The sequence below is a fragment of the Penicillium roqueforti genome (assembly GCF_015533775.1).
Source record: "Penicillium roqueforti strain LCP96 04111 chromosome Unknown scaffold_30, whole genome shotgun sequence".
NCBI classification, from domain to species: domain Eukaryota; kingdom Fungi; phylum Ascomycota; class Eurotiomycetes; order Eurotiales; family Aspergillaceae; genus Penicillium; species Penicillium roqueforti.
The window spans coordinates 209856-236023 of record NW_024067594.1 but is presented as its reverse complement, the minus strand read 5'-3'; the positions used below and the strand labels follow the sequence as shown (position 1 = coordinate 236023).

The following is a 26168-nucleotide window of genomic DNA, read 5'->3' as shown; positions in this document are numbered from 1 at the left end:
CCTCTGTGGTCTCGATTCCGTGAATCAATGCCATGCTTCATAGATCTTTATATGAAGCCACAAAAAAAGATTCATTAGTAAAGCACCAACCCCAGCATTACTATTCGAACTTACCGATGTCACGCCAGGCTTTGGAGCATCCGCTTGATTCTCGTAAACTCCAGCGAACCGCTTATCGTACTTGGAAAGAGCATCCTTTTCCACCACCGAAAGATCAGGGTGAGAATTGCCAAGTTCCAAGGGAGGTAGGGTCTCCAGGATGCGAATGTAGAGCGCCGTCGAACCATCCCCAACAACCGTCGGATCATCCGCATTAACCCTCTGTCTGAGGCACGCGTTGACCTTGTGGGCATTGACCTCGTAGAACTCACGAGGCGTGCCACGGTTCGCATAAACGTGGAAGTAAAAAGGGACATCGTGGAACTTCTCGCATAGCTCAATGATATTCATTTTGTCAGTTGTCCAGCCATCCCAGCCGTATATGACGAAGATGCACTCAGTCTTGCATGTGCGGGCTTCTTCGAGAGCCATTCCCAGATACTTGCTGACTCGGCCGTTGGATCGGATCCGGCTGTGGGCGGGCTGGATGATGGTCTGCATCTTGTGAGGACGGACGCCCAGGAAACCGAACTGTTTACGGTGCTCGGCGAGGGTGATTACAAGCAGTGAGCGCAGGTATTCGTGCATTTGGTTGCTGTTCATTTCTGCATTTGGGTAGTTGTGATCCTTCAGGTTTGAGGCTCGGGCGATAAACACCACCACTGGACCGAGGGGGTTGGGGGAATCATGCATAGCTGTCAAGGATGGGGGTTCCGAGGTGGTGTTGTTACCGACAGGAGGTGGACGAGGTTTGTCCGGCGATTGCTTGAAATGAAGCATAGCCGAAGACGATGATATGCGCAGAGATTGAGTGAAGAGGAACGAGGAATGATGGAATGGAAGAGTAGAAAAGGAAATACCCCAATGGAGATATGAAGGTTTGTTTACGTGTACGGTCTGGTGGTGTCTACCCAAATAGGAAGGCACGTCTAGAGGAAAGAGCGACACAGACTGGAAAATTACATGGACCTGGAAGGAAGGTGGATAGGAAGCGCACATTGTAAACATACAAGTCGGTGAGATCCCTCTTGGACATAACTATAGAAAAGTGACAAAATGATATTGATATAGACCCATTTCTCACAGCTCATCGCTTCTTGATGCTGATATCGATCTTTCCAATGCCCCAGGCAGCGACAAAGACTGTAAGCAAGCCCGCAAAGATGGTGAGAGGCTTGCGCAGGGCATCGACCATGGAGTGATCGTACGTAACCTAATGGCGAATTAGCATAATTGCGAGATGAACAAGTGACAATACGATTAGTACATACCACGAACTTGGAGTCGCGCGCTTCGTCAGTCAGACTGTCAACCTCCAGGGTCAAGGTGGTCCGGCCCAGAGTATCCATGTAGGTCTTGAGAGTGTTCAAGTGAGCGTAAATGTGCTTGGCGCCAGGAAGACCATTACTGTTGGTCCCCTCAAGAAGCTCAAAGCGAACATTGTGAGCACCCTCAGGGAGCACAACACGCACAACCACACGCTCATACTGGATGCCCTCAGCCATCTTAGGTCCTTCAATGAGGGGGACCTTGAGGACATAGGAGTCGGAGTCGACACCCGCGGCACGGCGCAGGAACGAAGCAAGGTCATTGTTCCACCCAATACGGAAGCTGTAGTTCCAGCCTCCGAAGATAGGGTAGCGGGGCTTCAGCTCCAAATTACCGGCGCTCTTACCAACACTCGGACGATAGCGGCTGGTCGAGACATTGCCGATATCGTCAATGAAGTAAGGATCGACAGAGCCAGGCAGAAGCGGATATGTTAGCTCACGAAGCGCCGAAGTAGGCGCTTTCTGGTAGGAGGTGAAGGTCCACTGGACACGCGAGAACTGGTTGGTCAGCTCCGAGCCGTTGTTGCGCAGCCAGTACCGTTCCTCGGTTGCGAGATTGCCGCCCCAGTGCGAGACTTCCAAGTCACGCTCTAAAAGGTTTACCGTGATGACGGGCTTAGTGAACTCATAGCGAACGGTAATGGGGTGCTCAGTGCCCGGGGCCACCTCGGCCGTGTCATACGGGCCGTAGGTGTATGTGGTGCCTTTGCGCTCGGGGTCCGAGCCGGACTTGAGACCCTCCGTGGGTGTATAATCCGGCACATTGTTGCTGGGGAACTTCAACTTGGTTTTCTGTGTAACCGTCGTGTAGGCGGATGGCATGTAGGCGGAGAAGGAGTAGGTGAGGAATTGCTTGTCCGCCTGTCCAATGGTGGCAGGAAGTGGGCTGAGAGAGGAAAGCACTGAGTACGAGATTCCAAGGGTAATCTGCGACTTCGGGGCCAGAGGCTCGGGAAGGTGAACGACGAAATACTGGTTGCCGCTGTTTCAATTGTTAGTTTAATAGGCCCCTGACATGGCCATTGACCTCCCAATTGATACTAACTCAGATGGTACAGCTTCGGTATAGTCCACATCAAAGCGTCCCTTCTCGGGGGCTTTCTTATCCCTCACTTCGAAGCCTCCAACACGGTCAAACACTTCGGCAGGGAAGGGGATGTAGTAGTCGTTCTGGGGCTGCTTGTCGACATTCTCCACAACAACATTGATCGTTTCCCGCACATAGCTCTTTTCCAGATTGGTATTGCGAACCAAATTTATGTTTTTGAAAACCTGCGGGGGCTTGAAGCCGGACGGAAGATCCAATCGACTAGGCGTGGTAAGGTTGGTTGCAGCGCACAGGCTGGGCGCGAGCAGCCCGAGCACCGTGGCGGTGAAAAACCTCATTCTGAGTACCTGGAGGACACAATTTCTCCGAGGTTCAAAGGGTTCAATAATCCAAGATGTGATTGTGTCTGGTCGGTGAACCTTGGAAAGCTTGCGCAGCTGATGATACGTGGTCCCCATTGTATACTAGGGTCGCCGAAGCGGCCACATCGCGCACTCCGGCTTATCGCTGATAAGGGCCTAGCTGATCGAAGCTTCTCCTCATCTCGCATCTTTACTTCTTGCATACTTGATCTACTTGACTTGCAGGTTGAGATTGGCTGGAGGCACAGCTGAAACTTATTTTCATATATCATCATGTTGTCACACACGATGTTTGCCTCTCGAGCTGCTTTAAGGTCCGGCTGTTTGAGGGGAACCCAACTGTTATCAGCTCGTCGCTACCATGGCCTTGCCCAGAGCAGGTTCTTTAAGGTGTCAGACGAGGTGCGTGATGCAATTGCTACAGGTAAACCAGTCGTCGCTCTTGAGACGACAATCTATACACACGGTGAGTCTTTCTGCGTTCATTCCTGGGATTGAAGAGCTTCGCCCAAAAGCGGGGAAGCCAAGACTCTAATCAGCTGTAGGTTTCCCTTATCCTGATAACATTGCTCTCGCCGCATTGTTAGAGTCGGTTGTGAGAGCCAATGGTGGAGTGCCTGCAACTATAGGAATCCTTGGTGGCGTTGCCAAGGTTGGTCTGAGTACGGAAGAGCTTATCGAGCTGGCCTCGACAGCTCAAGAGAAGAGCGCTCTGAAAGTGTCTCGTAGGGATCTCGGATATATCTGTGGCTTAGTGAGTTAGCTGTTGCAATGGCTCAGAGAACTGGAACTGATATATATTAGGGCATGGTTGGTAAGAAAATGCACGGCGGTACTACAATCTCGGGCACTATGATCCTGTCAGAACTAGCTGGCATCAAGATCTTTGGTACCGGTGGACTAGGTAAACTCAGTGATCAAAGCTCAATCGAAAAAGAAGTCCATCTGACTTGCCCTAGGTGGTGTGCATCGCGGAGCAGAAAGCTCAATGGATATCTCTGGTAAGAGAACCGTGAAGCAAAACAAGTATCCCCATTATTGACAAATGATTATAGCCGATCTTACTGAACTTGGACGTACCCCGGTAACGGTGATTAGCTCTGGGTGCAAGAGCTTCTTAGACATCCCTCGAACGCTCGAATACCTCGAGACCGAAGGTGTCTGCGTGGGTACATTCGCTGATGGCCGGGATGGTGCCGTTGATTTCCCAGCTTTCTTTACCCGAGAGAGCGGCATTCGCAGTCCCCGGGTCATTCAAAATGAAGCTGAAGCTGCTGCCATAGTTTGTAAGTTTACCCCATGTGTTGAAAGCTACAGCCTCGTTGACGGAATCTCCAGATGCGCAATCAAAGCTTCCAGTATCCTCCGGCATCCACTTTGCCAACCCCGTCCCTCTGGAGCACTCAATCCCCAAAGCCGAGATGGATATTGTGATTGAAGAAGCTATCCGCCTTTCCCATGTAGAGGGTTACCACGGCAGTGACAACACGCCATTTGTGCTTGCTAAGATCAAGGAACTAAGCGGTGGAAAGAGCGTAGTCGCCAACCGGGCCTTGATTGAGTCTAATGTCAAGCGTGCAACTTTAGTAGCTGTGGAACTTGCCAAGCTTGAACAAGCTGACCTAGGAACAGGGTCTCGGTGAGTTTTGTTTCTAGATACGAGATACGAGATTCAACCAATGCTAAGTTCTTCGATCTCTATCCCTATAGACACATGCCATCAATCCCAGGTGTAGCTTTTCCAAGTCAAGTTGCCTCGCAAGTTGAAGATTTCCCCGAACCAGCCACCGAGGCACCTATTACACCAACTCTAAAGGCAGATGTCGTGGTTGCCGGCTCGCTAGCCATCGACTTGTCCTGCGACTACACTCCATTCGGAGACGAACTCACACAGGTTGCACCAGTACCACATACCTCCAACCCAGCAATTATCGGACAAAGCCTAGGCGGCGTTGGCCACAACGTTGCCATTGCCGCCAGCTACGTCGGCAGCGATGTCATCTTCTGTAGCGTCGTCGCAGACGATCTCAGCGGCCGCGCTGCACTCTCAACCCTTGAAAAAGAAGGCCTCAGCACCGCAGGCATCCAAGTCCTCGCAGCGACAGCAAGCACCCGCACAGCCCAATACATCGCAATCAACGACACCAAAAAAGACCTCCTGATAGCCATGGCCGACATGGGCATCGTCGAGCTCCCCGAATCCGAACTCGACTTTGACGGCTTCTGGGAACCTCTCCTCGAACGCACAAAGCCAAACTGGGTCGTCGTCGACGCCAACTGGCGGCCCGACGTGATGGCCAAATGGAGTGCTGTAGCACGCAAACACGGCGCCCGCGTAGCCTTCGAGCCCGTTTCAACAGCCAAATCCCGACGTCTATTCGGCACCGGCGCAAACAGCGCCGGCGCGACTATCGGTCCCAACCAGATCGTGCCAAATAATGCTATCAGTCTTGCGTGTCCGAACCGCCTCGAGCTGACGGCTATGTTTAATGCTGCGCGGGAAGCATCTCTTTTCGAGTCCGCGGAATGGTGGCATCTCATTAACTCGATGAATATGTCTCCGACGGGCTCGCGCCAGCAACTCATTGCGCTCACTTCGCTGTCTCTCGTTGACGAGGGCATTCCGCAGCAGACTGTTCAGCTGCTTCCTTTCATTCCTTGTATCGTTACTAAGCTCGGTGGTGCGGGTTCTCTCCTCACTCAGCTTCTGCCGCCTGGTGATCCCCGTCTTACGGATCCGGAGTCTGCGCCGTATATTCTTTCTCGCGCGTGGGGACCGGACTTGCCTTTCGGTGGTGTTTACATGCGTCTGTTCTCGCCTAATACTATTCTAGATGCCAAGGACATTGTCAGTGTCAACGCGGCGGGTGATACGCTGCTAGGTGTTGTGGTGGCTGGCTTAGCCAAGGATCCTTCTGTGCGCGTGGAGGATGTCATTTCTATTGCTCAGGAGGCGAGCCGGAAAACATTGGCTAGCGCTGGAGGTGTGAGTAAGGAATTGGGTGAGCTGCGGGGCTTATTGGGACTGTAATAGGTAGCTGTGACCCCGTACTAATGACGTTAATTGCCTGGATCGGAAGTCAACTCGAGGCACTAGCTTGCTCAGCGGTGCTTGGCCTAGATCTATAAAAAGAAATTAATCGTTTAGACAGATATCGTTTAACAAAGACTTTATGAATTAACCGATTGCAGGATGTAAAAAAGGGATGTGCTGTTAAGACGTATAAAATCATTGCCATGTTCATTAAGTACACATTAGTTAGTCGTGGACCTCGCCTTCAGTGGCCGAGCGAGGTTCCCATCCCATTTCAGCCATCTCAAACGACTCGAATAAGAAGGCCGGCGCCACCGTACACCCCACGAGTGTCCAATCACCTAGACTCCTCGCATGCTGCCACTCTCCACGCTCAACGATAGCCTGTGGCCGTTCGCCCTATATCATAGGAATTAAGCATTGCCAAGTGGAGAAACACGCGACCATATATATAAAGAAATAACTCACCTTTGCAAAATCAATGCCCAGAATCATGTCCCGGGTGGGTTTCCCATCATCCCAGGATAGTGATAGTTGCATAGGGGCGCCAGCGTAGTAGTGCCATACCTCGGTGCCATCGAGAACACGGTGCCATTGCGAGAGGCCACTTTCTCCCTCGAGAAGATAATAAATACAGGTGCTGTGCGAGCGAGTGTTTGATGAATGGCGGTCGCGGAAGGTCTCGACGTAGTACCCTTTTTCTGGATGTGGGGAGAGATTCAAGGTCTTGATAATCTCTTGTGCTGAAAGATTTTTCGCCATGCTATCTAGAGAGTAGAGATGTGCTTGGGTTAAAAGAAAGGAGACGGTGAAGTCAAATATACATTTGTTTCCCTATCCCCTCGATTAGTCAGTTGTGGTATTGATAGGCGTCTGCATGCTTCTCTCCCCTCTCCTTAGCAAATCACATCTCGGTGACGTGGTGATACGATGTAGATCTGAGACAAGGTTAATAAGCAAAGCAATCCAGCTGAAACATGCAGATAGATGCACCAGTTGGAGGCATCAGAATACTTTCACATCCTTCCAGTTGAACCTTAGCCCGGAATTATTGCGAGCTGAACATTACGTATGGGCAACATATATCATGGACATTGATGAAGTGACTCATAAGGTTAGCCCTACGTTCCCAAAATACTATGCGAACTGTCTCGCCCGCAAAAGCTTCGAGGGGCTTATCCTCGTCAGCGCGGCCACATGTCCGTTGAGGATCACGACACTTGGCTCCTCTCGAAGCGCATTTGAATACGAAAACTCCACTCCCGATAAGTATATCGTTTTGATAGTCCCTATTAATCATTATGCAGTCATTACAAGACAGAGACACCTAGTGCTAAAACACTACCCAACGCTCAATATCCTTCGCCGGATTTTGATGACGGCACAAGTCCCGGATCCAACAATCCAACCTGCACTAGCACACCAGCCTGGTCCCAATAAAGATTCTGGCGTGTTATCTGACCAGCATTGAAGGATGCCACTACAACGATAATGACCTGGATATCTCGCCCCGTCGGCGAAACACCAGGTAGCAGCCATGGAATCTCAGCAGTATGCCGACAGGAGAACAACATCTCATCCACGATACGATCCACACCTACAGTGCGTGAAAGCAGGCGGATTTGCTGATCAACCGGCCCAGCAGGAATATACACATGAGCGAAGAAATCCCGCAGGCTTGCGATATCAGAGCCTGTAATATACATATCAGTAAATTCCCGAACCAGATCGTAGGAAATAAAAGAGGAAAAGAAAAACTCACCCCCAGCCTGAGTAGGAATACACTTCACAAAGACCTCACCAGCAGGACACCCCATCTCGCCATAATGACCATGACCGGTCAACATCCCCACCGCCGGCTCAGCACTAGAATGCTGATGTTTTTTCCGCATCTCCATCTCCCCCAGCACACGGTCCCAGTATTCTTCCCAGACAGTCTCGATATCGATAACAGCCCATTGGCTCCCAACATTGAACGAGCGGCGCAGACACCCTAGCGTGCGACTCCACGCCAATTGCGAGCTGATCTCGTCATCTGCGTTCAATTCCACATCCATTTCGCCTTCTTTCTCCTCGGCAACTTCCCGCTCCGCGAACCCGGCTTTGGACTCCGGGTACGTGTACACGTAGCATCGGTGTTTTTTCTTGTAGGTGACGTCGCCTTCGGAGGTGCTGAGCTCGATCCATGGCCACAGCGCGCAGGGCTGGACTCGTGGGCCTGGAATGTGGATTTGGATTGGGAGGTATGTTGACTTGGCGGCTGGGCCGAAGATTGCAGCTGTGTCTGAGCAGCCTGGTGGCGAGCAGTTTTCTTTTTCCTTGTAGGTGAATTGGTCGGTTGAGGAGAGGGGGTAGTAGGCTATCAAGGCACACAGGTGTGGGAATGGGTTTGTGTTGCTGTATACTATGTGGTGTAAGGCTAGGAGGAGGTAGGCAGGTCGGTGATATGCTGGGGTTGGTTAGTTGGGTTTTGCTATATCTTGCAGGGCTGAGGTTTCTGCTTCGAATAACAAAGCATATATAGAAATAGACAAGAAATTATAATAGAAGACGTACCAACTATCGCATACCGCTCTCCATTCTCGAGTTCGTCTTCTTTCTCGTGCACCGCATTCTTCAGCGCTTTCATATCTCTCTCTACATTCCCGCTGCCGAGGAACGGGATATAGATCACATCGAATCCTTCCGCCTGAAAGAGGTGGACTAGATGGGTATCGAACTCCACGGTGTCGGAGATCAGGATGAGGTGTCGGGAAGATGGCTCTTCATATCGCCAGCTGCGTGTGCCGGAGCTCGTGCTCACTGTCCGGCGTATTCCGTGCGGATGGGATGCTGCGGAATTGGGGCCCGTGGTGTCTGCGTCTAGGTCTGGTGGGTTACTGCTGGAGCTTTGGGCTCGGCGTCGAGTGAGGCGTTGGAATACGTTGACCATAGTCTGAATGTGGTTGATTAGATGAGCTGTATTTATATTGGGAGTTTAGGAAGACATATAGTCCTTTTATATATGGAAGTTTCTGCTTCGTTTCGGGAAGCTCGGGTTGGAGTTCTTGGTATTACATGTGTCAAGACGAGAAAATGGATGCCAATGCTTAGGGTTTCTTGGGTGACGTCGTTGATGTTGCATACCACGATAAGATATGGTAGGGCTGCACATCTTCATGCTTGGAAAAAGCATCTAATAGAATCTAGAAATGACACGTCAACAAAAAGATCCTTCTTCTATGTCTATACAGCGAAATGATCTGCGCTATAGGGAAAATAATCGCAATGAAGGATACTCATCTCGCCAACCCCCAATGGCATGATATATCTGACCCCACTTAATCAAAGCTCACCAACCACCGACGATCCTCGCTGACTTTCTCGGATGTTTTACCGCTGTCAACAAGATAGCTCTTGTAAGCGTCGCGCAGCAGACTCTCCCGCGCAACCTCACAATCCACCCGAATATCCTCCACCAACGCCTCCAGCGAGACATAATCAAACTCAGGCCGAATATAACCCAGAATCAGCAGGTTGAGTCGCGTTTTGTAGAAATCCGGCAAGCGATGGAACTTAGTATGGCCCTCGTGCCCCGCAGCGGTGGGCGATGGTTCCGTGAGAGCGGGCATGATATGGATTTCCTAAAGTGGACAACCACGTTAGTCCGATACCCCAAAAATACGAGCGCATTTCGTCTAGTTTATTGTATATCACGTACCACAGATCGCACGGTATTTTTATAGAAAGGGTTATATCCGATACTCAACACAGCCGGCAAAACCACCGCAGTAGATGTGCTGCCCTCGACTATTTCATGTTTGTATGTTTTCGGGTCGAGTGCTACAACGCCGAAGTAGACGCCGCTTGTCAGCTCGGGGTGCTTCTCGGACAGGTCGTCGGCGGGGATATTGGCGGTGGGAATTCCGAGCTGTAGTCATCCGGGAGAGCGAGTCAGCGGTAAGTTCATTGTGCGTGTTGCGCTGCGCGATTATAGCACCGAGGTTGAGTCCGCAGAGTCATGGACGTACGTCTTTGCTCCCGCGGCCAAATCCCTTGATCACTGGCCCTGACAGTCGCACAGGATAAGGAGGTTCCGGGGTATCGGGGCCGGCTACCCGGTCGCGCAGCTTGGAGCCCATCAGCGCTGGCGGTTGAGGTTGAGGTTGTGTGGATACGGGTCAGGCTTGGGATGTGGTGAAGCGTGTATATTGGCGCAGACAAATCTGCTAATAAGTTTGTTTTGTTTGGCGTATACTGATTGTGTGATTTAGCAATGGTTTGGCGTGATGCTGGCGTTGAGTGTGTCTGAATGCGACCAGCCCTGGTGGGGGTTATCGCGATAAGGATGCATTGCGTACATAATTGAGGCGCCTGGGGTATCAGGCATTAAACCACATGTAATCTCGCAAAAAGCGGCAAGCACTAAAACGGAAAGGGAACGCCAAGAAGTGGCAGAGGAAATCAAGTACATACATAGGGAGTAGATATATATTTCTACTACATTAGACTAATTACTTCAACACTTCAACCCAAGTACATTCCCGTCTCTCATGTCCTCAGATCGTTTCAGATCGTCACATACAATGCTATTAGTACCGTTCCGGAGTAGCAAGACAGTATATATATACCTACACTAGCAAAATTAAGTCACTTTTGTCAAATAACTACTTTATCATCTGCTTCATCGTCAACTTATTTAAATTTAGATCCATGGATGGTTCAGGACTCAACGAGGTCAGAAGTGACCCCACTCAATATCATGGCATTATGCTCATACAGTAACTATCCCGTCCCAGCTTTTGTCCCATTGTCCCTTTTGAGCGCCACAAATAAAACAAGAAAGCATATCGACAATCCTGGAATTGATTCCAGGAATCCAAGAAGCATAACTTATATACGAGAACATAGAACATGAGAAGACCCTGTCGGCCAGTGGTCCAAAAGAAATCAAGTCCGAAAGGAATCATACAATCCCAGAATCAGGAAATATGTACTGAGTAGAACAGCAGAAGAAAAGAAGACAGGCCTGATGTCAGGCCTTGCCGAGGGTATGAAAAGGTAATCTGAAACAAGAGCAGGAAACAAAATCAAATGCATGGCAAGAACTGGAAGATAGCGAATTAGCATGTAATCAACTTCAAAAGGTCGTGTGATATTAATTAGAAACTCACATTCATCACAATGAGCATCGGGATATCGAACACATCGCGTTTCACTGTCCAGCAGTACGCGCATTCGACTTTTCCGTCCTTGAGACCGAGCTGGTTCATGCCGGCCTCGCCAGCAATGCCACTCTTGCGGAGGTGGTTGTTCCACTTTGCATTATCATCAGATTGTGAAACATCCATGTCCTCCTTGGTCTTATATTTGAGCAGCTTGCACCGAGTCATGACACTACCACGAGAATCGCCGAATGCCAGACGCGCAAAGTCTTCGTAGAACTCGACAACGCTGTCATCGTCGAGGAGTTCGGCCAAGAATACCGGTTGGGGGCGTCCAGTGTTGGCATACTCTAATGTGGAGCCGCGCGGTGTGAAACTCCCGCGTGACGTTGTCCCGGATTGGGGTACGCCCGAACCGGTGTTGACGTTGAGGTTTTTATCTTTTCCTAGAAGCACGTCTTTCTTCCATCCGGTTAGGATGCTGAATTCCTTGCCTACGGCGGCGATTTCGCCGGTGCGTCGGCAGACGATGGTCGGCGTTCCGCATGCATTGATGAAGTCCTCGTACTCCCAGAGAGTTCGCTGGAAGCATTTTTCCATGAAGATGAGATCATCGCGATTAAGGGTTTTAGTAGTTGCGATAAAAGAGGGTCGAATAGACGCAAGCGCTTTAGCAATTCGCACGGTCTTTTGCGGCGAAAAGCGACGCTGGATGAAAGCAGTGAGGTTGTGGAAGCCACTTGTGTAAGCATAGGGCTCCTTCACGCTTTCGTATATTGAGGAAGGATTGCGGTGGCGTCTTTTAGAACCAACATGCAGATTTGGATGCTTCAGTATTGATGCTGACGTCACCTGGCGTTGTCCATTCGGCACCAGGCTGTTGGACTTGGGAGCAGAAGCGATATTGTTAAATGTGCCGTCCTCGAATGCAGCCGTTGTAATGTTCGGGCTTGGGGCTGAGCCAGGACTAGTGAAGTTTGTTGGCGCACTTTCGATCGCAAATGCATGTGGTGCGTTTTGTTTCATGTGTTCGGAAAGCATGGCATTTTGGCCATACACACCGCCGACATTCACATGTTGGCCCGAGGGTGCGGTCGACCATTCGTTTAGGAGAGGATCGCCAAACATGAAAGGTTGATTCCCCGGGCTTTCTCCGAAACCGGGAGCTGGTGTGGAGAACTGGGCCGAGCCACTGCGGCCGATCGACCCTCGCTGTCCTGCAGAATCAGTAGGAGAGTCACCGGCCGCGCCGGTGGCCATGTGCCCAAGCATGCCGAATTCCAGAGCACCGTATCGATTTTCGAAGTTCATACTCGATAAATCGAAGTTGAAGAGAGCTGGATCACTGGGATCAAAAAATGGCCCTGCAAAAGGATTTTGAGACTGACTTGTATCCCCAGAAAGAGCAGTACTTGGAGTAGCCTGCTGGTTCACAGTTGATGAAAGACTTGGATTTCGACCATTGGTGCTGCTCTTCATATTGAAAGTAGGTGAAACGGGTGATTGCGTGGTAAAAGGGCTTTGGCTCATGGAAGATTCTTGGTAGGGATTGTAGGATGCTGTCTGCGTCTGAGGCGTAGGGTAAAAGTTGTTGCTCGTAGTACTGGTTGTTTGGTTATTGTGTTGATGAGTGTGTTGTTGGCTGAGTTGCTGGTTGGAGTTGACAGCATTTGCGCCATTTCTAGATATAGGCATATTATTGCGGAGCGTGTTGTTGTAAAGATTGGTGCTGTTGCTGCTGGTGGTACTAACAGCTGGCATCAATGCCCCATCAGGAGCGTCATGGAGATACTTGGCCTTCTTGCGAACACCATCATGGCAAGCATCTTGAAGACCACGTTTGATGCAACGTTGACACGGTCGTTCGTCGCCTAAACCCGATATATATTAGTCAGATCGCTAACAAGGGCAGGGATCAGTCTATCATCATACCGCAAGTCAAATGAGCTCGTTGGCATGCAAAGCAAGCTCGCCGAGCCTTCTTTCGTCGCGGTCGGGAGGGATCCTTGGCATTCGCTGCTTTGCGATCCGCTTTGCTATCGCCATTAGTTTTGGGCTTTATGTCCATTTGCTCGTGTTCTGTGATATCGGCAGAGTCCCGATCTCCACTGTAGTCCCCTGCAGGACCCGGGGAGCCGTTCTTAGCTTCCATATTCATTTCGGCATGTACCCCGAGAACGGTGATCTATGGACGCGTCCACAAAAGTGAGGGAGATCGGTGTTTCAGATCCAGTAGGCCACCTTCCGTGCCTTCTTTTGTTGATCTAAAGAAACAGAGCGTGGTGGCGACAATGCCAATGATACCATGAGCGCTTCGTTTCCGGCGGGCGAGCGGATCCACGTGCACAATATTCAGCCCAGCTTGTGAGTGGGAAAAGGAAACGATCGCAAAGTCCTAATCGTCCGTGTAGGTTCTTGAAATCCACCCAAATCACCTCTCGAAGGTTGGAGAGATCTCCGGTCCTTGGTTCCTATAATCGCGCGTTTGCGACTACAGTTGGTGGGGAGTCGGCACCGGAATCACGGCGAGTCGAGTCACGGGTGTAACGGGGGACAATCGACTGGAGAAGCGACGGATGTACGATGATCTGACACATTGAAGGGTTTCAATGTGGTGGGTAGATAGGGAGAAACTGGCGCAAAGCTAACAGCAGAAAAATACCGCAATGGTTCGGGGCTGGAGTGGAGTGGACGGCTTCGTTCGGTTGCGGGGAAGGTGTGAATTTCTCTCCAAACACGAGAGCCGTGCCGATGCGAGGCCGGTCGAGAAGCTCAAAAGGAAGAAGGTCGAGAGGCAATGCAAATATTATTCGCGCGGAGGGTTGAAGAAGAAGCGGATGATTCTAAGAAGGGCTCTCGATCGGAGTGTTCCCGTGACTATTGTCTAAGCAACAGGACTCTAACACGACACAGTCCAATTGTAAAGGACTTGTAGAGGACTAACTGAGACTCGCTTGAGCGATGGAATCCTTTTTTTTAATCCTTTTTTGTGTATTTTTTATATATTTATTTCACAATGGCTTTTAGAATTTTAGCACTATATTTCCCTACTAAAAAGGCGCAAGACTATACTTAGAGTATGTACTCCGTAAAAAACAGCCACTATTTTACCTGATTAATTTTTGTTTTTTTTTTTTTTTGCTACCCAACCTAATCTCACGTTGGGCGTGTCTTAATTGAAGGATTATCTCTGATCAGAAATCCTGCGAGTATAGGGTTCTATAAGAACCAAAGGGCTCTAATATGTACATCATACATTCACATGCTGACGTTCAGGGCGACGGTCACTGGAGGCATTATTAGTTATGTATTTGACTATGCCAAGTATTACGGCTTTCATAACATTACCAGAAACAACCTGTAATTTAAGTGCATCCACAGGCTCTGATTGGTTGAACTACAATCCAATACCAGATCGGGTTCAGCGCATACCAGATGACCTAGACAATTAGTAGCCCCGCGGCACGTGCCTAATTCGATTGTATACTCTGTGCCTTGTTAGCTTCTAAATTACCCAACGTTCAATGCAAGTATATCCAATTTGAGTCATTATTTTTTTCTGTCAAGCTGAATCGATCCCGAGAAACCCGGTCCAGACTTTCCACAGTTCTCGGCAGCACGCTCCGATTCCGTTTTGTTCCGAGGCAGACTGGATGCGCTCTGCCGAGGCTAGAAGGATCGCGACAGTTATACCGCTCAGCTATGACTGTACTTTTAAAGGAGGGATTGTCATGTCTGCTTGCCGCCAGGGGTAAGTTGGTTGGGGATGATTGCCGGTGCATGAATTTCAAGACCACATGACCCTCGTATGCTTCGCAACTGGACTGGCAGACTGGGGGTCCCGTCGGAGAATTAAAGCCTGGACCAGGTCCGCCTAGTTTCTATTCTTGGCGTGGGTGGGATCTATTTACCCCTAGTGTGTATATAAACCCCGCTAGTACATAGTATGAAAAGCTATAGGTCTGCTTGAGATTAAGAACGGCTAGATCGAATATGCAAGATGCTTATATGGAATCAAATAGAGCTAGGATATAGAGCATATCCTTGCCGATCATGCGTATTATTAACTATGATTTTATGCATTGGCTTTTACACTGCAGACGGTACAGCAGCTCAAAGCGTTATGTCCTGACATCCCCAGTAGCCAAACGTCTCAGCCCAAGGGGTTCCCAACATCTGGTCATGGATGCCGTGTTCATCTCCTTGGCGCACGGTGTTCAAGACCGGTTGGTAAACTGTTGAGATGCAATGGCGCCGAGGGTAGACCTGTGTCCTCGCGAAATAGCCATGCAGCCAGCGACCAACCCGCTTGAGATTAATGTATGTATGGGTTATTATATGTGCACCGCAGCATCAATCACGTCTGTGATTTCGCAAACTTGCTTTTACTTCGGATCCATGCCCCATGGCGAAAGAATAGGTATCTATCATCAATGTCAGTACAATGTTCGGCAGACAGATCAACTCATGTTAAGTTATTGTCTTTAGAGCCACAAGGAAGCTGGGATGTCAAACTTCCATCCTTGAGGCGACTTGCTGGGGTTTCATAATGCAGGGGGAAGAAATAGGTATAGCGTAAGAGGAAATCAAGTGTGTCAAAACCAGCACGTACGGAAAAGGGACCATGACAAGGGTTAGGAACGCTAACAAGGAAGTTGCCCATTGATATCCAAGGTTGTGGTACACTGCATAACCGTTAGCCATAATCGTTACCTCAACTGTGTGCAGGCAAGAATGTAGCTGTCAAGCATTGCAGAAGAGCTACTGGTCGGCCTGTTCAGAATACAGCGCATCCACCGCATTGGAAATATGCGCTTCATGCAAAGCACGGGCTTCCAATTCTTATCCCAGCACAACGAGAGTGTAGACAAACTTACTTTGTATTCCAAATAGCGGAAATATGCCTCCAAAGGATGACCGAGCGAAGCTGTTCGCTGCCAGAGCGCTGGCGGCAAAAGTGGGATATGCATCGACCAGGAATGTGAAGATACCCGAGTAGACTAGGATCGTCCTAGCAGTAACACGATCCAATTAGCATCACACGGCCGAAAAATGCGCAGACAAGGATGGTCGCCCGGCTAGGTGGGGTTGAAAGGTTGATCTTACCCTGCACCAAAAACAGCACTGCCAATAATAGGCGCAATCCAATGGACATTGGGATAGATTGTCCAAGCAAAAATGAAAAGACCTATAGTAACCAAGGGTCCTCCCAGGATCGCTATTCCATGAAAGTCAGCCATTATACTCTTGGGACCTTGGCGCGTGAGCAATTATGTTGGCAAACTTACCTGGGGGCAGTCGCCACTCCGGCTGGAAGTCATCGAGCGAGTTAGTGGTTTTTCTGTAATTGCGCTCCAAGCGAATGTAATTTTGGCGCCAGATCGGATCTGACAAAATGGCTATAACCATTCCGACAAACAGACCGAGGAAACACAGTCCACGCTGCCATATTACTAGCCCATACACATCATTGAAGACTAGCTGGAAAGCACCAAAGAAGAGGTACAGAATACCCAAGAGGATGGCCGAGAAAATGCAAAGGCATAGACACATTGGCTCCAATGTTAAGAGGAGAACAGGGCGGTACATGGATCGCAGAACTGTCTGGGTCACAGACCGCTGCAGCTTTTCGATTGGAGCTTTCCATCGCTCGTCTCCGGTTTCTAGGCGCAGCTTCTGCGCCTTACGCCTCAAAAGTCTAGAACATTATTAGCGTCGTGATTTATCCCAGAATCTGGAAATACATACACTGGGTGATATGTCTCCGGAACGAAGAATATAATCGAGGCGAGCATCACTCCCGTCCAAATCAAGAGCACATAAAACGTCCAACGCCTGCGAGTGATATAAGCTTCAATAGTTGTCAGAATTCAATATAAAACATACCATGTGGTAAATGCATTAATGAAGCCACCGACTCTGGTGATTATGTTAGTATTAAGATCAGAGGGTAGGCAAAAAGAACGACCTACAGAGGACCAACTTCGGGACCAACAAATGGACTCGCAGTGTAGAGCATCATGGGAAAGGCAAGCTCATGGCGATCAAACATGTCACCAACAGTGCCTCCAGCAACACTCAAAAAGGCACTGCCTGAAAGTCCGGTGAAAAACCGAGCGATAACCATGGTCTCAGTATTCTTAGCCACCGCGCATGGGATAAGCCAGATGAGAAACAGCGAGTACGAAACGAGATAGATGTTTCTTCGGCCATAGAACTAAGAGAATTCAGATCAGCAACGCAATATCTAGCAGCCAAAGTCCCAAACGTACTTCAGATAATGGACTCAGAAAGAGCGGACCAATTCCTAAAGCGAAAAACATCAACACATAGTCCCGCGTAAGACGACAAGATCAGCACGGACCAAGACCCCAAATAAAAAACGACAACCCAAGAGTCGCAACTTCCTGCGAGCATCCGAATTCACTCATCAACTGGTCATATGTCGTGGTATACATCGAAGAGGCACAAGTCCTACATGCAGTAAGTCAGCTTCTATGCGGCGCAGAGATTTCAAGAATTAACCGGCTGTACACTCACACGCAAAGAGAACCCATCGAGATAATAACGACAACCAACCATCTCCGGGCTTTGCTCATATTGCGCGGATTCATAGGATCGTTCTCCTCCCAGCCCACAATATATGATTCATGGTCGGTCGCCACCGCAGCCTCGTCGACATCATGGCTGGCAACGCTGACGCCGTCATTCAATGACCAGCTGCGTTCCAGGGGCTTGGATGTAACTGATCTAGACGCGCTCGAGCGCAGTTTTCGGAGCGGTGTGCTGCCTTCTTCGTGAGTACCCGGGGAGGTGATCGCAGCATAACTCAGATCATCGGATTTGGTGCGGTCGAATTTGATAGCACCCTTACCACTAGAGGGTCTTTCGGGGCCGATGCGGGATTTTTCTTCGCTAGGGTCTGGGTGCGACACGTCTGTACTTGACCGCGGAGACATGGTCAATGGGCAAACGGTCAATTGTTAGATTTGATCATCTGGTAAGTCTTTGTGTTATCTATGAAGTCATAGGAAACAAATCGAACGGTATGGAGCTACCTGGGTGTATGTATTGATTAGCGGAAATGTGAGTCACTGTCTTGCGAGGGAAAATGAAGGGGATTCTCCTTAGCGTCTAGAAATCAAATTCAACCTCGGGACTTCCGAGCTGATCAATCAGTTTACGGGGTCCTAATTCCGCTATCTCGAAGCCGACCTCGGGAGTGATTCCGCCTTGGACATTGATTAAGTGTAATTCTAACCATATGTATGTAATGTTGTAGAAAATTCAACTATTCTACAACTAGATAGACATATATCGTTTTCAATGTTTTGACTGTGACATTAGTTATCGGATGCCAAGAACGTAAACACGTGGGAACGTTGGTGCATGTCGCACGGAGCTACTCCGTACTCCGTATATAATTCTCCGAGATCGTAGGTCTAAAACATTGCAGACAAGAACAAGATATGCTTGAGACAGAGATATGTTCAATTAAGCTAGAGCTAAAACTACTACGGAACAGAAACAATTCATCAACGTCGCTTCCAAGGGACCAGGTGCCCAAACAAAAACACCAACAAAAGGTAGTAACCAAAGTCCTGTCTCCAAGCTAACCCTAAACTCCTCATAGCCATTCGACCGAATGCTATTCCCAAAGAAAACACCGGATCTCAAATCGAGATATTACGGAACCATCCCAAAGTTGAGCTGTACAAGAAAAGAAAGATGCGCCAATAGATCCCAGAATTTTGGCCAAGAGGACACATTCTCTAAAGAGCCTGGCTGAGCTGACTCATGGCACCAGAAGCGTTTTCCTCGGCCCAAGAACCCCAGAGTGCCTGCTTTCCAGTGACCTTGAGAGGACCACCAATAGACTTGGCGCCCTGGTCAACCTTGACAGCATCTTTCGTGGCCAACACCAAGATTTCGAAGAACATTTTGGTAGCATCGGCCTTGCTGGACCGCTGCTCGGGAAGGAGCTCCTGGAACAAAACGCTCTTCTCCTGCTGGGTGGCTGGGCTACCAAGCTTCTCGCGGAGAATGTGCACAGCGTGCTTGGTGCCCATTGAAACCGGTTCGGTATCCACGGGGTGCGCAATAGTATCATCCAGCTCATCCATGGGCTGGTTGTTATCGTCGTCCTCATTCAAGTGCAATACATCTTCATCATCTCCAGGGAATTCAATCTCAGAGCGCTGGTTCATAGTGGTATCGAGAGCGATACCCTCGTCAATCGGGACCATGGCTTCCTCGTCACCAAGATCCAGGGCAGGAACGTCGACGGCAGCCACATCCATATCGGAAATACCACTATCGCGCTTGCGCTTCAGCTCACCGGCTTTCTTGACGGAATCCAAAGAGAGCATGCCGCGCAGTTCGGGTGCCCATCCGCGTCCACGGTCCTCACCAAACACACTAGACACAAAGTTGCCATTCTGCTGTCTGGTCATCAGAGTGAGGAGAACGGGGTCGCGTGGCAAGAATGATGCGGGCTTCAAAATCGAAGAGCGGTCATTTTGCTGGTCCTTGATCTTGGAGCTGGAGATCGCAACTTGTTTATCGAGTCCCATAAGCTTCTGGCGCTTGGTGCGTTGACCCTGGTGGGCGCTAACGGCATCAGGGGTTGCGGATACATCTCGGTTAATTTCCTCTTCCAGCTGATTTATCTGATCGGATCCAGCATCGGAAAGGGGGCTTTCGGAGTCACGTTCGAATCGGTTTTCGGCAGCACGGGGCGTCTCGCCACCACCAAAGTCGTTATCGTTGTTGAAGTCCATGGGACCATCTGGCAGTAGGTCGTTCAGGTTGTCGTGGACATCATCGCCAAGGTCCATCTTGTCGAGAGCCTCATCATCTCCAAGGTCCAGTCCGAGATCGTCGTCGTCGTTGAATTTTCCAGCGTCATTGAACAGATCATCCCCTACGGGCCGGGGCGCGGGAGCATCTCGACCAATTTCCATAGTCGGGTCATTTCCAAGGGGCACTTCATCGTCGCTGAAGTTAAGATCAACAAGGGAAGGGTCTTCAAGGCGTGCGGGTTCCTGAGAAACAGAGCGGCGGAAGCTACTGTCTGGAAGGAATTGGCTTCCAAAATCCATGCCACCAGGGCGCTTGCCAGCAGGCTCCAGATCTAGAGTTTGAGGGAAAAGCAGAGACGTATCAAGGTTGGTGAAAAGATCAGATTCAGTGAGCACGTCGGGAAGAGTAATGCCACCTGGAGCGACGACAGTCGAAGTCAAATCATTGTTGTTTGTGAGACGGAAAGCCTGATGTATCATTAGATTGAACCAAACCCCCATTTATGCAAAACAATACGTACCATTTTAATTTTCATCAGAGCTTCATTGCAATCGTCGAGGAGGTAGCGAGCCTTGCGGCTATAAATTCGAACCACACCCAACAGCAATTGACCACTTAATCGCAGAGCCATAGGGGCTTGACCCTGATCAACAATAGCATTGACACTGCTCTCAATATCCGATTGCAGGATATGCGACTTTGAAAGTTTGCGTTCGATATTAGCCGACAACCAAACGCGAGCCAACGGCCCGGTTTTCGACAAAAGGGTCTCGGAATAGAACATGGTGTGTTTGTCGCAACGAGATCTTTTACAACGGCGAGATATCTGTCACCAAATTCGGTAGGCGAAAAAGACCCGCCCGGCGCGGGGGTGAGGTGTAGAAAGGCGACGCGCTGAAGCCGGGAAAACAATGACTTGTGCGAGGATTCGCACTTGATAATTGTATGAAAAGGTAGATATGTGACTAAGAGATAAAGGTTTATCACTCGATCGCGTGAAATTAAGACATCGAAGAGGGAGATGGAGAGGGTATGTGCGCGGGAGGGATATCTTGGAGTTGGCTGAGAAACCAAGGAGGAACGGAAGATGCGCGTCGGTGGGAATATCAGGCGGCAATGGCCTGGGCGGGATTTTTGCTGACGTAATCGAGGGGGCTGGGAATGTCGGGTCACGTGAGGGTACACAAAGGAACTTGTACGGAGTCCATACCCCGACGTATCACAACAATGAATTTGCTACGAACGAAAATTTGCCTCGTTAATAGGCAAATATGGAAGAGAATATCAATTGGACTTTTTGTTTCTCACCAAACCACAGAAAACTCTTGTATAAATCAGTGCATCGTATACTCTGCCCTACACGTGATACCTTGCGCTAGTCTTATTATAGTATCCGGATAAACTCCCTACCCGAGATAGCTAGGCCACAATGGGTAAAGCATCATCATGGGGACTTAACTAGCCTCTTCCAAGTGGACTCGGTACTCTGAATGGGAATATTTTGCGGTTTTGATTTTAGCAAAAAGCTGTTTCAAATCCCGTTTTTGGTCCCAGGTCCTCTGTCGGTCCCTTGTTTGTCGTCGACCAACTTGCGCCGACTCCGCAAATCCAGCAGTTAGTTAAGCCGCCCCCGTGTCCACGGGTGAATGCCAGATCGCATCTAACGTTTATTGTCGAAACATAGTCAATTCTTACCCAAACGGGATGAAAACTACTTCTCAACATATCTAACGTCATATTTTATCGCCTTTAATTATCCATCCTCCAAAGCATGAGCAATGTCAAGGTCCGCGACACCTTCATTGCCTTTGCATAATGCATCAAACAGCGACTTTCTTCGACCTTCCTCCACAACAGCCATGACTGGACGGCCAAATGCTCCATCATCAGTAAGTATACTTGACTCACGTACCACGTGTGCTGCCCTTCCTCCACTTCTTCACGCCGTCAGACAATGGAGTTTCTAACACATGGTCTTGTTTTCTTCCAGACATCCACTTCCACATATTCATGGCTCGAGCCTCATGAAACTGCCGAGCGATTACGAACCTCTATTTTACATGGCCTGACACCCGTCGAGGCAGAGATACGCTTAGCCAGAGATGGACCGAACGAGCTTCCTCACGATGAGCCGGAACCCCTCTGGCTGCGGTTCCTCAAACAATTCAAGGAGACGCTGATTCTCCTCCTCCTCGGCTCTGCTGGAATCTCTTTTGTGATGGGCAACTACGACGATGCCATCAGCATTACTCTCGCAGTAACAATTGTTGTGACTGTTGGCTTTGTTCAAGAGTATCGGTCGGAGAAGTCGTTGGAAGCATTGAGCCGACTTGTACCTCATTATGCGCATTTGATCCGTGATATTCCAACAAGTTCCTCCGCGGTGACTGAGAATGGTGGTTCATCGCCCCCAGGTTTCTCCATGGAAATGGATGAAATTCGGAGCAAAAGCCCAGGCTCGGCGTCTGCCGCGGTCAAGGCTTCTTCAACAGTCCCCGCGAACGAACTTGTACCCGGAGATTTGGTTCTTTTCACTACTGGAGACCGCATTCCCGCCGATATTCGAATCACTGCTGCAACAGATCTGAGCATTGACGAGTCGAACTTGACTGGAGAGAACGAGCCTGTAGCGAAGTACACGGAAGCTTTGCGCACCACATCTGGCGGGACCGCTTCAGCGCCAAAAGGAATAGCACCCCCTCGATCTCCCTTCTACGATGCACCGGCAAGCGGTGCTGTTGGTGCTGACATTCGGTTGAACGAGCAGCACAATGTTGCGTTCATGGGTACCCTAGTCCGCTCAGGCTATGGTCAGGGAATTGTTATCTCAACCGGCGCAAATACGGAGTTCGGCAGTATATCAGCTTCGCTACAAGAGATCGAGAGCCCTCGAACACCATTACAACTGTCCATGGATCGTTTGGGACAGGAGCTAAGTTATATATCTTTCGGTGTCATTGGATTGATCGTGGTTATTGGTCTTATACAAGGTCGCAAGATTCTCGAAATGTTCACGATAGGTGTCTCGCTGGCCGTCGCAGCGATCCCAGAAGGCTTGCCTATCATTGTTACTGTCACGCTCGCGCTCGGCGTCCTGCGCATGGCTAAGAGGGGAGCAATCATGCGAAGACTGCCCAGCGTTGAAACTCTTGGCTCTGTCAATGTCGTCTGCTCGGACAAGACTGGAACTCTTACTCTCAACCATATGACAGTCACCAAAATGTGGCATTTCGACTGCCCAGAACCATTCGACGTGCAAAGAGAAATGACGTCAGTTACTTCTTTTGGCCCTGCGGCGCAAACAATCCTGCGCGTTGGTAATATTGCAAACAACTCTCGTTTGTCACGGATGCACGCAAACTCGCCGGCCAGCGCATCTTCTGCGACTGTACTTTCGTCGACCATCAACAGTGATTCGGCTGCTGCCAAGAGTCGATGGGTGGGTCAGCCCACTGATGTGGCAATTTTGGATCTAATGGATATCCTCGGAGAAGATGATGTGCGCGATCGTATCAGCGCTCGCGTCCATGAGACCCCATTCAGCTCCGAGCGGAAATGGATGGGTGTTGTTATCGGCGATTCTGGTGGTTCAAATGGAGGTCCCCATGTTGCCTATATTAAGGGTGCTCTCGAACAGGTCTTGGCGCGATCGGATACCTATCTCACCAAGGATGGTCGGGAAGTAATTCTAGACGAGCCCCGTCGCAAGATTATTCGGGAAGCAGCAGAGAACATGGCATCGGAGGGTCTTAGAGTTCTTGCCTTTGGCAGTGGAGTTGTTCGTGATACTTCTAGAGGTGGCAGAGGCTTTGGCAGTCGGTCGTCCCCGAAAATCGTACAAGGTGATGATGACGAGCGGTACAACGGCTTAGTCTTTGCTGGATTAGTGGGCATGAACGACCCGCCGCGTAAAGATGTGCACAAATCCATCCGACGCTTGATGTCTGGTGGTGTCAGAGTCATCATGATTACTGGCGACGCTGAGACAACAGCTGTGGCCATTGCGAAGAAGCTTGGAATGCCAGTTAACGATTCCCCGCATGCCCGTTCAGTCATCGGAGGCGATGAACTCGATCGTATGACTGCCGCTGAACTTGCCCAGGCAATCTCAACGGTCTCGATCTTTGCCCGTACGAGCCCAGACCACAAGATGAAGATTGTGACAGCACTTCAAGCCCGCGGCGATGTAGTTGCCATGACCGGTGATGGTGTCAACGATGCGCCCGCTCTGAAGAAAGCTGACATAGGTATTTCCATGGGCAAGCTAGGCACCGACGTTGCCAAAGAGGCAGCGGACATGATTTTGACAGATGACGATTTCTCGACCATCTTGCAGGCAATCGAACAGGGCAAGGGCATCTTCTATAACATCCAGAATTTCATTACGTTCCAGCTTAGTACCAGCGTGGCTGCACTCAGTCTTGTACTGCTGAGCACCACTCTTGGCTTCAAGAATCCGCTGAATGCTATGCAGATATTGTGGATCAGTGAGTATTCCTGCATCCGATTCTATCCCTTGTATTTCACTAACAACTATTACAGATATTCTTATGGATGGCCCACCCGCCCAGTCCCTAGGCGTCGAGCCCGTCGACCCTACCATCATGAATCGCCCGCCACGACCCAAGACGGCCCGTGTTCTGACAAAACCTCTAATCCAGCGCGTCCTCACCTCAGCCATGGTCATCATGGTTGGCACGTTGTCAATCTACATCCAAGAAATGGGCGATATCACCGACGGTAACCCAGTCGAAAAGCGCTCCCGCGTCGTCACCGCGCACGACACCACCATGACATTCACCTGCTTCGTTTTATTCGACATGTTCAACGCATTGACATGCCGCAGCGAGGGCAAGTCCGTCCTACGTGGTGAAATGCCGCTGTTTGGGAACAAGATGTTCAATTACGCTGTTCTTGGCTCGTTGGCCGGCCAGGCCTGCGTGATCTACCTGCCGTTCCTGCAGCGCATCTTCCAGACCGAGGCTCTCGCCTTCGGGTCCTTGGTCAAGCTGGTCTGCATTGCCAGTTCGGTGTTCTGGGTGGATGAAGGTCGCAAGTATCTGCATGCGATCCGTCGTCGGCGTGGGGTGGGTTCTGGTTATAGCGTCAATGTCTGATCTACTGAGACAACGGGTGTACGGTTCGGATTTCCTGTTACGATTTTAGAGGTGTCCATGCCATAACGTGTAGTTTATCATATTTGGATTGATATCCCCCATATACATAATAGAAATGTCGGCTGTCGTCATATATGTTATGCCTTCGGACCCATAACTATATACTCCGTATAGCACAACGTTATGGCTACTCTGTACTCATCTCCCACTAACCCGAATTCTACAAATTTCGATAGACGCATGTTAATAGAATACCATTTCATTCCCTTGATTCCTTGTTGACTTGAAATTTCCAAATTCATAGATACATTGCTCAAAAATTCCCACATTTCTCGACCGACGAGACCCAGTTCCCCCTCTTAGAGAATTGCAATCCTAAACGAAGCCTCAATATCACTGGCGAGCACGATATAGAGTGTCATCCGCAGTCAGCATTCCCAGATACCATAAGCCAAGCGCAACCGTGAGCTGCGGCTCTTTGGATGTGCCAGTCTGGGTCCAGGGGATCGGAGCACCCAGCTTCAAGTTCCCATCATCATCGACTCGCTGAATTGGAACCAGCTCTTGGTCGGTAAGAATGAAGCCAAACTGCGTGCCATGCTGCGTCATGTACCAGTTCACTTGTGCTAGAGGTTTGAAGAATTCTGGATCAATAAAAGAACTATTCATCATGCTGGGTGACCATTTCCATGAGGGCTTCAGGTCGCCTGGAAGGCGGTTCAGACTCAGGACATTTCTATTGCTAGCTTCACCAGCTTCATAGATCGAAAGATCTGGGATGAATTTCGCCAGCATAAGAGCATCAGGGCCTACCCCGATCAAGATATTGGTGCCATCGGAAAGCACGTCAAGGACTCGATCGAGAACTTGATTGAAAAGAAGATCTTCCGGTTGGCTTGGAGCCTGAGGCTCAGCCTGGGGATCAACTTGGGGCTCGGCACGTTGCTCAGCACGGTTATCAAGATGTTCAAAGGTACACCGCAGGGACCGCCGAATCAGAGCGTGAAGGTCTTCCCCAAATGCGAGGGGCAGGTCACTTTCAGACGTGAGCTCCCGTTGTGGACTCGGGGACCGAATAGTATGACGCTGAATGCGAATTGCCCTGAGCAGCGGGCCAAATTCATGCATGATGTCGTCTATGTTGAACTCCGTCCAGACACCAACAACATTGATCTTGTTCGGATCATACGATCCATTGTTGTGCTTTGCTTCGATTGTCCGACATTGCGAA

At 49.8% G+C, this 26168-nt stretch overlaps 11 protein-coding genes across 11 annotated transcripts; 2 read left to right on the top strand and 9 right to left on the bottom strand.

The window, feature by feature from the left end:
* Nucleotides 1–24: 24 nt before the first annotated feature.
* LCP9604111_8248 (uncharacterized protein) lies at nucleotides 25–879 on the bottom strand (the record flags this gene model as incomplete). The annotated part of the gene is made up of 2 exons (XM_039076370.1): nucleotides 25–45; nucleotides 115–879. The coding sequence occupies 2 exons, from the start codon at nucleotides 877–879 to the stop codon at nucleotides 25–27; spliced, it is 786 nt and encodes a 261-aa protein (XP_038925827.1).
* A 307-nt stretch (nucleotides 880–1186) lies between these two features.
* LCP9604111_8247 (dolichyl-diphosphooligosaccharide--protein glycotransferase subunit OST1) lies at nucleotides 1187–2816 on the bottom strand (the record flags this gene model as incomplete). Its single annotated transcript, XM_039076369.1, has 3 exons — nucleotides 1187–1312; nucleotides 1371–2412; nucleotides 2476–2816. The coding sequence occupies 3 exons, from the start codon at nucleotides 2814–2816 to the stop codon at nucleotides 1187–1189; spliced, it is 1509 nt and encodes a 502-aa protein (XP_038925826.1).
* Nucleotides 2817–3128: 312 nt separating this feature from the next.
* On the top strand, nucleotides 3129–5871 carry LCP9604111_8246 (pseudouridine-5'-phosphate glycosidase/carbohydrate kinase family protein; the record flags this gene model as incomplete). Its single annotated transcript, XM_039076368.1, has 7 exons — nucleotides 3129–3306; nucleotides 3386–3594; nucleotides 3645–3744; nucleotides 3800–3841; nucleotides 3896–4126; nucleotides 4179–4479; nucleotides 4551–5871. The coding sequence occupies 7 exons, from the start codon at nucleotides 3129–3131 to the stop codon at nucleotides 5869–5871; spliced, it is 2382 nt and encodes a 793-aa protein (XP_038925825.1).
* Nucleotides 5872–6099: 228 nt separating this feature from the next.
* LCP9604111_8245 (cupin domain-containing protein) lies at nucleotides 6100–6636 on the bottom strand (the record flags this gene model as incomplete). Its single annotated transcript, XM_039076367.1, has 2 exons — nucleotides 6100–6273; nucleotides 6343–6636. The coding sequence occupies 2 exons, from the start codon at nucleotides 6634–6636 to the stop codon at nucleotides 6100–6102; spliced, it is 468 nt and encodes a 155-aa protein (XP_038925824.1).
* Nucleotides 6637–7226: 590 nt separating this feature from the next.
* Nucleotides 7227–8806, bottom strand: LCP9604111_8244 (dienelactone hydrolase; the record flags this gene model as incomplete). Its single annotated transcript, XM_039076366.1, has 3 exons — nucleotides 7227–7567; nucleotides 7637–8323; nucleotides 8431–8806. 3 exons carry the CDS (start codon nucleotides 8804–8806, stop codon nucleotides 7227–7229), a joined length of 1404 nt encoding a protein of 467 aa, XP_038925823.1.
* Nucleotides 8807–9194: 388 nt separating this feature from the next.
* fmn1 (riboflavin kinase) lies at nucleotides 9195–9995 on the bottom strand (the record flags this gene model as incomplete). Its single annotated transcript, XM_039076365.1, has 3 exons — nucleotides 9195–9497; nucleotides 9575–9784; nucleotides 9885–9995. 3 exons carry the CDS (start codon nucleotides 9993–9995, stop codon nucleotides 9195–9197), a joined length of 624 nt encoding a protein of 207 aa, XP_038925822.1.
* A 948-nt stretch (nucleotides 9996–10943) lies between these two features.
* LCP9604111_8242 (Zn(II)2Cys6 transcription factor domain-containing protein) lies at nucleotides 10944–13176 on the bottom strand (the record flags this gene model as incomplete). Its single annotated transcript, XM_039076364.1, has 3 exons — nucleotides 10944–10961; nucleotides 11028–12889; nucleotides 12951–13176. 3 exons carry the CDS (start codon nucleotides 13174–13176, stop codon nucleotides 10944–10946), a joined length of 2106 nt encoding a protein of 701 aa, XP_038925821.1.
* A 2199-nt stretch (nucleotides 13177–15375) lies between these two features.
* LCP9604111_8241 (MFS transporter) lies at nucleotides 15376–17977 on the bottom strand (the record flags this gene model as incomplete). Its single annotated transcript, XM_039076363.1, has 11 exons — nucleotides 15376–15442; nucleotides 15631–15703; nucleotides 15896–16029; nucleotides 16125–16236; nucleotides 16307–16716; nucleotides 16767–16853; nucleotides 16905–16937; nucleotides 16991–17235; nucleotides 17291–17325; nucleotides 17383–17492; nucleotides 17559–17977. 11 exons carry the CDS (start codon nucleotides 17975–17977, stop codon nucleotides 15376–15378), a joined length of 1725 nt encoding a protein of 574 aa, XP_038925820.1.
* An 813-nt stretch (nucleotides 17978–18790) lies between these two features.
* Nucleotides 18791–20604, bottom strand: LCP9604111_8240 (kleisin alpha; the record flags this gene model as incomplete). Its single annotated transcript, XM_039076362.1, has 2 exons — nucleotides 18791–20287; nucleotides 20341–20604. The coding sequence occupies 2 exons, from the start codon at nucleotides 20602–20604 to the stop codon at nucleotides 18791–18793; spliced, it is 1761 nt and encodes a 586-aa protein (XP_038925819.1).
* Nucleotides 20605–21679: 1075 nt separating this feature from the next.
* On the top strand, nucleotides 21680–24937 carry pmr1 (Ca(2+)/Mn(2+)-transporting P-type ATPase PMR1; the record flags this gene model as incomplete). Its single annotated transcript, XM_039076360.1, has 3 exons — nucleotides 21680–21709; nucleotides 21811–24307; nucleotides 24363–24937. 3 exons carry the CDS (start codon nucleotides 21680–21682, stop codon nucleotides 24935–24937), a joined length of 3102 nt encoding a protein of 1033 aa, XP_038925818.1.
* A 393-nt stretch (nucleotides 24938–25330) lies between these two features.
* Nucleotides 25331–26065, bottom strand: LCP9604111_8238 (uncharacterized protein; the record flags this gene model as incomplete). Its single annotated transcript, XM_039076359.1, has 1 exon — nucleotides 25331–26065. One exon carries the CDS (start codon nucleotides 26063–26065, stop codon nucleotides 25331–25333), a length of 735 nt encoding a protein of 244 aa, XP_038925817.1.
* Nucleotides 26066–26168: the final 103 nt, after the last annotated feature.